The following is a 12,537-nucleotide window of genomic DNA, read 5'->3' as shown; positions in this document are numbered from 1 at the left end:
GCCAGACTAAATATAGCTATCTCCTGAGAGGCTCTGACAGCACCTGACTAACACAGATGTAGAGGCTCTTGGTTTCTTTAATTAACTAACACATTTTCATAATAATTTGTCTCTAAATACATACACACTTTTTCTAAGCCACTTAAGAGTAAAATAAAGTCACTGTTTCTTTGTATCTAAGTATGCTAATATTCCTTAGGAATTAACATTTCTCTTATAGTAGTATAATTACCAAAGTCAGAATATTGCCATTGACACAAAGTACTATTATTTAAGCTGAAGTTCATAGGCTGTCAGTCCTTCCATGATGTCTTAATAGATAAATAAAACAGTATCTAAAGTCCAGTCCTGAATTACATATTGCATAGTCTTAATGTATCTTACAAGTACTTTGATCTGGAACATCTTGGTCATGTTTGTGCCTGTGTGTTACTGGGCTGACCTGGGATTCATGATCCTTCTGCTTTAGCCTCCCAAGTGCTGGTATTACAGGCATGTACTATACTCCTGTGGTCCTTAGTCTCTTTCTTTGAAGAAAACTGAAGTCCAATTATTCTATAAAACGTTTCTCAGTTTGAGTTGGCTTATGTTTCCTCATGACTAGGCTAAGGTTATACATTTTAGGAGGAATATCACAAAAAAGTGCTACATCTTCTCCATATGTCACACTTGTACATTAAGTCAGTTTGTCCCATTCCTGATTGACAACTTAGTCACTTGCCTTAGATCAGCCACTTTTGTGTACCGACCTCATGATGGGCTGACATGAGCTCAGCAGTAGAGCGCTACCTAAATAATACTAGGCCCGAGGCTCAATCTCCAAACCAAAGTAATTTAAAGTATTTTTGTAGAGTAATGGAATTCCTTAAATTGTCAAATACTAGTTCTGGCATCCAGTGATGATTTAGTTGGAAGGCTTCCTCCTGTGCTTGTGAAATAGTGATCTTTCCTTGTCCTTCCAGTGTTTTTTAGTTAGAATTCTATAATAAAAGCTTTTCTTCAATTTTTACTTTCTTATGTGAGTATAGACTTGTGGTCTGGATTTATTTAGTGAATTATATACTCTATCTCTGTATCAAGGCTTGTTTATTAAGCTCTGATAGCATACGAGACCTGCAGAGGCTCCTTCAGGCAGTAGTCTCTACCTTTCACAGCATCACGTTGCTCCAGTGCTTTTTGCTTTCTAGTACATTCCAGTTTCATCTTTCATTGCTCCAATCATCCTTTGGATTAGCGGTTTGTCTGCTAGACCCTGTTCCTTTCAGTGGCAGATGGTACAGAGAATGAGAAGTCTGTTAAGTATGTGTCTTACTGTCTTGTTGATGGAACCATGGCAGTTGAGAATTCATCTGGTTGACTTTAGTCTGAGGATAGAGTCACAGGAATTGTCTCAAAGATACTTGGGTTATTTCTTTCACAATACTGCTTATTTCTATCCCATGTTGGTCCCACCTCCATTTTGTTGGTTTAGTTAGCCTTTGGATATATAAAGTACTAGCATTTTTCTAACAATGCATATTCAGAAGTGCCACTCACTTAACTGAAACACTACAAAGGTATAGAAATTAACTTGAGGAGAACTGATTCTTTAAATAAAATGTTGAGTTGTGTCCTGTTTCTCACACAGGTTTGTAAGTCTAATATTGGTACATTGATGAGGGGCAGTTCCTTTGTCGATTTTATTTCTTCCATGGAAACTAATTTAATTAAGCTTCATAATTCTAACAGTGTATTTGGTAATTTGTATATTTTAGGGGAACTATATAGAGTGAAAAATATTTTTAAATGTTTTGAGATGTCTGCAAGGAAGGAAGTCTCAAAATTTTTACTTCTAAACTTTCAGAGTTTTGTGACATCCTACAGATTTTGAATAGGTACTGTTTAATTCATTCTCTAATAAATCTAATAAAGTAAATGTCAGCTTTTTAAATGAGTAGGGTAAAGGCCTTTCTGGATTCAGTTTCTTTTCATAAATTACAGATCTTTGCATTAAAACCAAACTATGTTGATCGTTATACAAAAAAAAAAACACTATGGTAATTATGTTTATGGTTCTTTCTGATAACAATACATAATCAATTTTATGAACTGTCCTGTGAACACATGAGAATATTCTATTCTCTTTGGGGTTGTAGGATTTGAATCTATCTACAAGATCTACAATGATTGTTGGCGAGTCAGTTTTCTATTATTGTAATTAACACCCAAGATACTCAGCCCATATAAAGAAAGGGATGGTTTAGATTTTGAAGGCTCAAGCCCATGATCCCAAGCCTCTTTCTTTTGTGACTGTTCATGTAGTGCCTTGCAGTGGGAGTGTGTGTGGTAAAGCAAACTGCACTACTCAACACTGGGAAGTTAAACAGTTGTTTAAGCAGACACACACCAGCCTCAGCTACCTGAAGGCCTTCCATTCACCTTCCTCCTTTTCAACATAAGGTCTCACTATGTAAATCATACTATACTGTATTTGTTTTGTTGAACAGGCTGGCCTTAAACTTGAGATCCACCTGCCTCTGCCTCCAAATGCTGGAATTAAAGGTGTGCACCACACACCCTATACTTTGCTTCGTATATAAATCTATCACCTCCCAGGAACCACTAAGCTGAGGACCTTTGGTGGCACTTGGGCCTTGACAGGAAAATCTGAGCTACAGTGACTGCTTGTGCTTGCTCACTATGATCGTTCTGCCTCACTGTCCTGAGTCCTGGGAGCAGACACATGTGGTACTGTGTCTGCAGATTCTCTTACTCTTCAGTTAACTGTCTTCTTGATACAGCATCTATTGGGACTAGATGGATGGATGCTACTGTGTATCCACTAAGCTGTTTGCTTTTAAAAGGTGTCTGTACATCAAAAAGTTTGGTCTGAAAGGTATTTCCCAGGTTTTTTGTTTTTGTTTTTATTTATTTATTTATTTATTTGACATGGTTAAGATTTCCAGAGTCACACTTTGTGTCCATGAATTCCTAAGAAAATATAACTCCATTGTGTTGTATATTCCTTTTACAAAGCTTATAATTTTCTTAGCTTTATGTGGGTTTTTTAGCTCAGAGACATTAAAGACTTTACTGTTATACTTGATATTAATAGCTCCTCTTGGTTTGTTATTTAAGGTCCATTTTATGAGGTGTCTGATAAGCCATCGCAGTATGCAAAAATTGGCATCTGTTTCTAGACCTTATTCTCAGGTAGAAATTTTTCTTCCACTCTTAATTTCTGTTAAGGAAATCTGTAATATATGCTACTATAGTATCTTTCACTTTAGTTACTTTCTCTTTTTACTCTTTAGTCATTTATTCTCATGGCAGTTTTCTGGTTTCTAGTTTCTCTTTCAAGATGAATCTCTGTTTCTTTGGGCAGTTTGTAATCTACTTATGATATTTTCCTGTTTTGATTTCTGAGTCTAGTCAACTCTATTTCTCATTTTTAAAATTATTTATAGTTCTGAAATTTTCTTATTCAGAGTATGTTTCCATGTCCTTACATGCTTGTGTGAAAACATTTAATTCCATGTGGAATGTTATGTTAGAATTTCCATGGTTTTTTGGAAGTTACAAGTGTTTTCTTATTTTCTGTATGTTCTGATATCTTCCTGTGGATGGGGCTTGCTATTTCCTTTGTCTCTTGAGTAGTAGTTTTGACAGAATGCAAGTTCAGTTCAAGAGCTCCCTCTTCTGTCAGTGTAGCAACCAGCATACAGGTTCACTAACAAATGACTGGTAGCTGATTTCCCATTTTTATTTGATCATACAGGTTCTTATATTTATTCCTTGGGCTTCTCATCATCACCATCCAGTGTCTAAGAGCTCTCATACACAGATGCTTTCCCAACAGCCAAAGGCTTTGCTCTTCCAAGTCTCTAGGTCAGTTTTTATCTAGAGTGGTCTTCCTCTTTGTGGGGATGATTTGCATTTAGTCTCAGGTACTCGGGTTTCCTTTTTCTCTCTTCCCTACAGCCTTTTCTGAACTCCACAGTTGAGAAAAAGACTTGAAATGAGAGACTGATAAATTTCTTCATTGCAATATACAGTTATCTCTTTATAACTGTATATTGCATATACTGTATAAGAATAGGGTTCTTAGTGTTCTGTCCTCTATACTGTTAGTGTAGAATCTTGTTGACTGTTTTTTGTCATTGTTGTTGTTGATCTGTAAAATGTTGTAAGTGATGTTAGGATAGGCTCAATCCAGTTATTCAGTTACTGGACAAAGTATTTCTAAAACTACATCCAGAAGTATTTGGTATCTGTATTCATTTTCAGTATTATCCTCTGTGCTACTTATAATATTTGTAAAATAGCACTCTGTTTTAAAAAAATTCCCAATGTTGTCTTGGATTTTTTTTCCAAACAGCTGACCTTTGGTGCATATTTCTGTTCTGGCCTTTTCACCTTACCAGAAGAGATCAATAAAAGATTTTCAAGGCAAAATATTTTCTAAAATTCTTAAATACTGGCCAAAATACAAAAATTTTTTCAAAAAATTAAATATATTGTATAAGCTTAGACCATGATAATTATTCCATATACTTTAATGGCAACTGTATACTATCTCTCTATGTAAAATGAATTTCAGCAACAGTCTTTATAATAGAAGAAATACAATGTTAAGTTCAGTTACTAAATAGAGGTTCAACAATATTTGAAATAGCTTTACTGTAAGACATTTTTGGAGGCCTGTGTGGTTTGGTTCAAAGAGACTGATGACATAGTACTGCAGCCAGCTTAGTGAGAAAGCTGGAGCCATGTCCCTATACCTGTCACTGAGCACTTCAAAAGTAGTAAGTTTTTGAGGGAGTTTGGGGTTGATAAGCTATAGAAGCTAGTTATAAACTGCTAATGTAGGTCAAAAAGACTAATTTTAAACACTGCTTCTAAGTACCTACTAAAAGAATTAATAGTAAATGGCTGATAACACATCTTAAAGTCTAGGAAAACATGGGTAGGTTTTATATTAATTTTATATTAATGCAGTTTAGAACTTAAGTAGTAAGGTAGTAAGGGGCATACTATTTTAGAAGCTCGAATGTTTAAATTTTAATAACTGTCCTGTTCTAATGTTTCTTCTCAAATTGTCTTTGGGTTAACATACAAAGTCTGTGGCCTGCAGCACAGCCATTATTTAATCAGCAAATACTGACTCAGGCATAGTGACACATACTTGTTACAAGTGCAAGTCTATACTAATCTACATATTGCGCTCAGACCAGTCAGAACCCCATCAAAACAAAACTTACTGCACATCTTTCTTGCACATAGCAAAGTTAATGTACACTACCTTCCTGAAGCTAACGTAGGAAAGATACGTTCAATGAGCAATTTTAAGAAAATTAACATTGTAGTTGTAATAAATGCTAAAGAAATCAACTGAGAAGTATATGGAAAGGGAGACTATAAAATGAATGGTCAAGAAGACTATTAAATTGTAATATGAAAGTAAGAGATGAAGCAGGAAGATAAAATGAAGAGAGACTTGTTAGAAATAGTAATTTTACCAAGCAGGAAAGAAAACTGATAGCTCTCTAAGGGATTTACAGATGTTTTGAAAGGAGATAAGATGTGGAGCCTGTGATTATTGGATGAGTTGGAAATAAATGACTTGGGACTAGGGTGGTGACAGTAGAGACAGAAGTAGGTTTTAGATTGGTAAAAAGCAGTAGACCTTGCTTTAAATCTAGGGAGAAAGAATGGGAAGTGAATGACAAAGCATGAAGAGTCAAGTTTAGAATGGAAGCCTGGTGAAGCATCTGATGAGCCAACAGTGTGTCGTCGATGAGATCGCTTAGAGTCTGAGCAGGAAGACTCAATGCAGAACCTTTATTAATAGGATGTGTCATTACTACAATAAAGCTTGGGTCATCACTTCAGCCTACAGTTGCTATGTTACCCAAATTACAGTCATAGTCAGTGTCCATGATGAAGACTGGTAAGGTGAGGAGTGAAGCATGCTGCATGCAGTAACTCCACAGTCCACCACGAGCTCTTTCTTCACTTTTGTTCCTTGGTTTATCTCATTTGGGAATGTAATTTCTGTGGCCTTTTTCATGCTGCAGGCTTTTTTTGAACACCTGGTTCTCCTTAGTTATGTTTATATTTAAAAATAAGGCTTCAAAACCAAGTAAATAGCCCACTTTGTTTAGTAGGAACTACCAGCTAGCCAGGCTTTGCAAAAGGGGAAACCAACAAAGGAGCTTGGTAAGTTGGAAGCAGAATCCTAAATTTAAGAGTAGTCAGTTTATTCCCTTGCATGGTGTTAGAGAATTGACAGCTCTGAACAGAAATTCAGCCTCCTAACCTGCAGCATCCCTTTCTTAATTTAATTGTCTGTGTATATATATGCTGTGGAAAATTCTGACAGACAGATCTTCAGGTAGATCTTTCTGTGCCTATTCTGTGGGTCACAAAGGCAGTGACTTGAGCCACCATTCCTCATTTTTTCTATACTGTTAAGCTGCTATAGAGAAGCCGGTTGTATTTCTTTGCTGTGTGCATCTAGTTGGTTGTGATTTTTCAAAAGACTTTGGGGACAAGAAATAAATGTATGCATGTATTTAATTCTCCAGCTCTAAAGTCTTGACAATAGTAGTTTTAAGAGGTAAGGTTTTATATTGTGACATCACTTCAGAATTTCATCCTTAGTTCAATTAAATGAGCTTTCTTTATTTAACAAAAATTTGAGGAGATCTTGTATAATACATGAGACACTAGGTTCTGTGAGAAATGTGGGCAAATGTGACATAATACTTAACCTCAGTCTCCTTTCCAATAGCAGCAGTGAGATATGTGAACATACCAGACTCTTACATAAAGGGACTTCTAAGGAACCTTAAAAAGCTTTCAAAGAGTGATGTTTGATCAGACTAGAGACAAGTTAATTTCAAATTATATCATTGTAAGGGTTTTAAAACCACTAAATACTTTATGGGGTAAATATTTTGTCTGATTTTTTTTTTTTTGGAAATAGAATTTCTGTGGACAGTGATATAGGCTGAATAGAGGACATTTCCACTAGAAATCAGGCTCAGCAGTGATTCTGGAATAAGGGTGTACATGGACTGTAAGAGAGGCCAGTGAGTGAGTCTCACTAGACCATAGAGAACTGTAGGATGATGAGAGTTCTAACAGTAGTTTTCCTTTGAAGGAAGAGTGTAATCTGAAACAGGGGCAGAAGCAGTTATCAGGACTTTGTGGAATAAAAAGGGGTGTGAATAACTTTATGCTGTGTATATGCAGGTGAGGCAGCATCAGAAGCTTGGAAGAGTACAGTAGGCAAATTGACACCAGTGTACGAGGGGCTAGAGATGGCATATAGTGCTCTTCCAGAGGACTAGAGTTCAATTTCCAGAACCCATGTTAGGTGCCTCACACTACCTGCTGTACCTACAGTCCCAGAGAGTCTACCCTCTGTGCTCCATAGGCACCTACACTCCCTTACATGGGTACACATGTAATTAACATAAATTTAAAAATAACACAAACCAGATCTGATTACTGACAGTTTTGTAATGAGTACTTTTTCTTTTAACTACAAAAGACTCAAGTTTTTAGGAGTTTTGTTATGGTTTAATGGAAAAAGATTAATAAGTGAGTAAAAACAGATTAAGCAGCACCACTTTAAGTAGGTATCTTAGTCAGGGTTTCTATTCCTGTATAAAACATCATGACCAAGAAGCAAGTTGGAGAGGAAAGGGTTTATTCGGCTTACACTTCCACACTGCTATTCATCACCAAAGGAAATCAGGATTAAAATTCAAGCAGATCAGGAAACAGGAGCTGATGCAGAGGCCATGGAGGGCTGTGCTTACTGGCTGGCTTGAGTTCCAGTCCTGACTTCCCTTAGTGATGAACAGCAGTTTGGAGGTGTAAGCTGAATAAACCCTTTCCCCCCCAACTTGCTTTAGTCATGGTGTTTGTGCAGGAATAGAAACCCTGACTAAAACAAATTGGTACCAGCATAGTAGGGTATTCCTGTGGTGACCTGACCATATTTGGGGAGGACTGTGGAAGGACTTTGGAACTTTGAGCTAGAAGAGCCATTGGGATGTTAAGAGGGATGTTATGTAGGAGCTTGGAAGATCATGTTAAGAATAGTGCAAAAGATAGAGACCTGGCTCGTGAAATTTCAGAGGGAAGATTAAAGACTCTTATCAAGGCCATTGCTAGTTTGATTGTGAAGATTCTGTGCTTTTGGTTTGCTGGGGCTGAAGTATCAGCTGTGATTAATAAGACACCAGAACTACTAAAGCAAAACCTTTGTGTTACTGGAACTGTTGATGCTAGTTAGCTGGATCTAAGAAATTAGCAGTGATTAAGAAGAGACCAGCGTCATTGAGGTGACATCTTCTGGGAAGTGTTTTCTGAGAGCAAAGAGGCTGTGTTCCAGAGAGAGCCAAGGTTGTATCTTGTGCTGCAGCAGGTAATGTGTAAGACTTGTTAATGTGTAAGAGTCACCCAGGTGGTACTGGTTTTGAAGGAAAGAAGGGGTCATGAAGAGCAGCTGAGGCTCAGCACTGTGAGAGGCCATGGAAGGCCATTGGTGAAGGTGCAGCCTCAGTTGCAATTGATGGCCCAGGACTGAAGAGGTCACGAAAAGGAGTTGAGACTTAGCACCATGAAGAGAGCCTATGAGAGGCTATTGGTGGAGCCTAGTTACAGTGGAAGACAGAAGTGTTTTAGAAATGCCAGTACCATGAGATGACCACCAAGAACAGCATCAGCAAAGGAATACAGGCATCTGGAGCCTAGAAGACAAGGTGTGTGCTGCAAGGAGGAGGGGTGGAGAAGTGACCCAAGCCTTTTGAGTAGCCTAGAAGATCATGAGTAGATCCCAGACATTGGATGTTAGAGTTTGATTTTGCTTTCGATAGTGACTGTGCCCTGATAATTTTCCCTCTCAAAGTAAGAAGGTATTTTAGTGGAGCACACAATTAAGAGAGTTTGAATTTTTAAAAGACTTTGAATTTTAAGATACTAAATATTTTAAAGGGGTTGAACTTTTAATATATAAAGACCGTGGACTTTTAAAGTTATTTAGATGTTGGGGATGAATAAGAAAGTAAGGGTTGAGGCTTAATAGTGATGTTTGTGTGTCAAGTTGACAAAGGGTCATTTGTACTGGCTGGTTTTGTGTGTCAACTTGACACAAGCTGGAGTTATCACAGAGAAAGGAGCTTCAGTTGAGGAAATGCCTCCATGAGATCCAGCTGTAAGGCATTTTCTCAATTAGTGATCAAAGGGGGAAGGGCCCCTTGTGGGTGGTGCCATCCCTGGCCTGGAAGTCTTGGGTTTTATAACAAAGCAAGCTGGGGGTGGGGGTGGCACACGCCTTTAATCCCAGCACTTCAGAGGCAGAGGCAGGCAGATATCTGAGTTGGAGGCCAGCCTGGTCTACAGAGTGAGTTCCAGGACAGCCAGGGCTATACAGAGAAACCCTGTCTGGGAAAACAAAACAACAACAACAACAACAACAAAACAGCCAACCAAGAAAGCAAGCTGAGCAAGCCAGGGGACGCAAAGCAAGTAAGTAACATCCCTCCATGGCCTCTGCATTAGCTCCTTCTTCCTGACCTGCTTGAGTCAGCAGTTTGGAGGTGTAAACTGAATAAACCCTTTCCTCCCCAACTTGCTTCTTGGTCATGATGTTTGTGCAGGAATAGAAACCCTGACTAAGAGAGTAGGGTAACCATAGATTTAGAAACATTTTTGTTTGGGGGTTTGAGATTTTAATTTTTGGCATAGTATTTAATACTTAGGTATATTATTTAGGGTTGACTTGTCTGTGTGTGGGTTTGTGCACATAGGTGCTTGTACATTCAGAGGGCCTCAGAAAGCCCTGGAGATGGAATTTTAGGCAGTTGTAAACTGTCTGACATGAGTGCCAGAAGCTGATCTTGTTCTCTGGAAGAGCATTTTGCTCTTAACTGTGAGGTACTTCTCCCCTTCACCCCCACTTGAGTGTGTCTCAGATCTGACCTGTAATAGAAAGCAGCCATCTGGGTAGGTCCTGTGACTTGAAATCTAGACAAGGAGCAAAACTAACACTTACTAATTCTGTATGGCTATCCACAATCTTAGTTTTTAAATCTTTAGAGCTTTATGAATCATACTTACTGTATCACTAGTCTTTGGAATTACAAGGGGAGTTTTTAGATTGATTTTTAGATGGTCTACAGTTAACTGTTTCTTTGCACAAATAACTTTAGTTACTGAATAGCATTTTTTATGGTTTTAAATGAAGATTCTTGCTAAGTTTAAGCAAGCTTTGTATTGTTAGTAGTACCGTTCTGAGTCTTAGTATATGGTACTTAGTAGGAAAACATGAGTATATTGTTCCTGTGTTTATAGTTCTGGATTTAGTCATTTGTCTGACTTTGGTCATTTCCTCTCTAACGTTCCTCTTGTCTCCATTCAAACATCACTTTCTCAACGTCATTGCTGGTCACTTCCTTCCACACTGTTGCTATTGCTTCATATCAGTGCCTTAGTTCTTTAGAACTTTTCTTTAAGTATGACTATATGTCTTTTGATCCTCCTTCACCACTACAAATAAAGTGTTCTGAGATGATTTCATTCAGTTCTGTGTCCTTCATGCCTAGATCATTGGTAACGTGTGTGCAATCCATGTTTAGTGACTATGTTAACTTTAGTTACTACTATGTCTCTAGAATCCTCATTTTAAGGTAAAATTTAATTGTATGATTATATGTAGTTTTCACAATTAAGGCTTTTCACTGCAGGAGGTAACGTATAACTTACTTTGATAGCCCATCAGAGTTTGATCCTGGAAACCCTTGTGGCCAAGAAGAGAACCAACTTTGCAAGTTGCCCTCTGACCTGCACACAAGCACACTCAATATTAAATAAGCACAATAATAAACAAGCACAAACAGTAAATATAAAAGGTATAAGAAATTTTGAGTAATAGTATCAGTTTTTATTAGAATATCTCAGCTAGTTGAGTTGGAAATCCAGCATATTAAAAATAAAAAAAAAAAAATTTAGCTTAGCTACTTCAGTTAGTGCAGGTTTTCTCCTTGTACTGAGGATAGAACTCCAGACTTTATTACACACTCTATCCTCTACCACTTATTAGTACATTAAAGTCCTTTTGCTTGTACAGGTGCAAGTGGCATGAAGAAAATGATATTCTCTTCTGTGCTTTAGCTGTTTGCAAGAAAATCGCGTAAGTATGGGGAGGAGTGCTATGTCTTCTCTGCAGGGAATCCTTTCTGCCTGATGTGCTTGCTGTTGTCCGCCAGGGTGTCTGTTCACATTCTTTAACTCTAAGTCCAAGAAAACCAAAGGTTCTTTTGGGTTTTGGGGTTTTGTTTTTTAAAATGTTACTTTTACTGTTCTGTCCACATCCCTGCTTAACAATTTGGGGGACTCTTCAGAAGTATTTATTGAGGTTTTTCTTTCTTGGGCTCCTTAAGGAGAGGCAGTTCCCTGCTAGCACTAAGGATATCACTTTATTGTGATGGGCCCTAAAATTGTAAACCATCGTTCTTGTTATGGAGTGAAAGCACCTACAGCCCTGTTCCAGTTTGTTCTCTGGTAGTGTGACAAGCGCTACAACCAAAAGCAACTTAAGGGAGAAAAGAATTTCTTGTGGTTTACACTTCTAGGTCACAGCCCATCATTGAGGGGATGTCAGGGCAGGAACTCAAGCAGGAAACAGGAACCATGGAGGAGTACTACTTGATGGCTCAGTTTAACTAGGTTTCTTACGAAGCCTAGGACTGGTGTTGCCAACGGTATGTAGCTCTCTAGATTGATTAGCAACAAAGACAGTGCCCACAGACCTGTAACTAGGCAAGTCCCGGGTCTAGGCTTTCTTCTCATGTGACTCCAGGCTCTATCAAGTTGCTGACAACTGAAGCTACTAGGACAAGCCCAAGTCTCAGGGTGCTCTGGCAGCACCTTTCCCTGCAGACTCTTTTCAGCTGAGGATTGTGGTCTATTTCTGCTTCTGCCTTCTGTCTTCAAACATTGGGGAATTCTACTGATCACTACCCTCATTCCCATACCCTGTAGCAAACTGAAATTTTATCTAGTCATTAGGGGATTGCTTACCAGTAATAGCATTCATGGTTTGAATGCTGCTTGTTCCCATCTCTTCTCTCTCAATCTCTAGATTTTTCTTCAAATTAGAGTACTACCTCTGAGACGATTTCTTTGTTGGAAAACTTAACCTGAATACTTTTAGAGTGAACCAATAAAGTTGCTCTAGTGAGCTCTGTCTTCATTTTTAAAGGTACTGCATCAGTAATTCTCTAGCCACTCTGTTTGGAATCCAGCTCACTGGAGCTCATGTACCACTACAAGACTATGAGGCCAGCAACAGTGTGACACCCAAAATGGTTGTATTGGATGCAGGGCGCTACCAGGTACGGAAGCCTCATTGTCAGAAAACCTTGGATGTATCTAATTATGGAAAATCTGGGTTTCCTTTTTCTTCTAGTTTAATTCTAAGCAATTTCTCTCGTCATTTTCAAGTGAAGATATATTTTTCTATCTTGTTGTCAAGTACTGTCT

General features: G+C 38.2%; 1 protein-coding gene across 1 annotated transcript in view; it reads left to right on the top strand.

Annotated features, from left to right (window-relative positions):
* Mael (maelstrom spermatogenic transposon silencer) overlaps nucleotides 1-12,537 on the top strand; it is a 28,669-nt gene that overhangs the window by 13,566 nt on the left and 2,566 nt on the right. Inside the window, exons 9-10 of the mRNA XM_031388291.1 lie at nucleotides 11,123-11,185; nucleotides 12,257-12,389. Coding sequence (XP_031244151.1) covers nucleotides 11,123-11,185; nucleotides 12,257-12,389 — 196 coding nt within the window. The remainder of the gene's footprint in view (nucleotides 1-11,122; nucleotides 11,186-12,256; nucleotides 12,390-12,537) is intronic.

The sequence above is a fragment of the Mastomys coucha genome, unplaced genomic scaffold (genome assembly GCF_008632895.1).
Source record: "Mastomys coucha isolate ucsf_1 unplaced genomic scaffold, UCSF_Mcou_1 pScaffold1, whole genome shotgun sequence".
NCBI lineage: Eukaryota > Metazoa > Chordata > Mammalia > Rodentia > Muridae > Mastomys > Mastomys coucha.
Note: the sequence above shows the minus strand (reverse complement) of the source record. Positions and strands in the feature narration are given on the sequence as shown.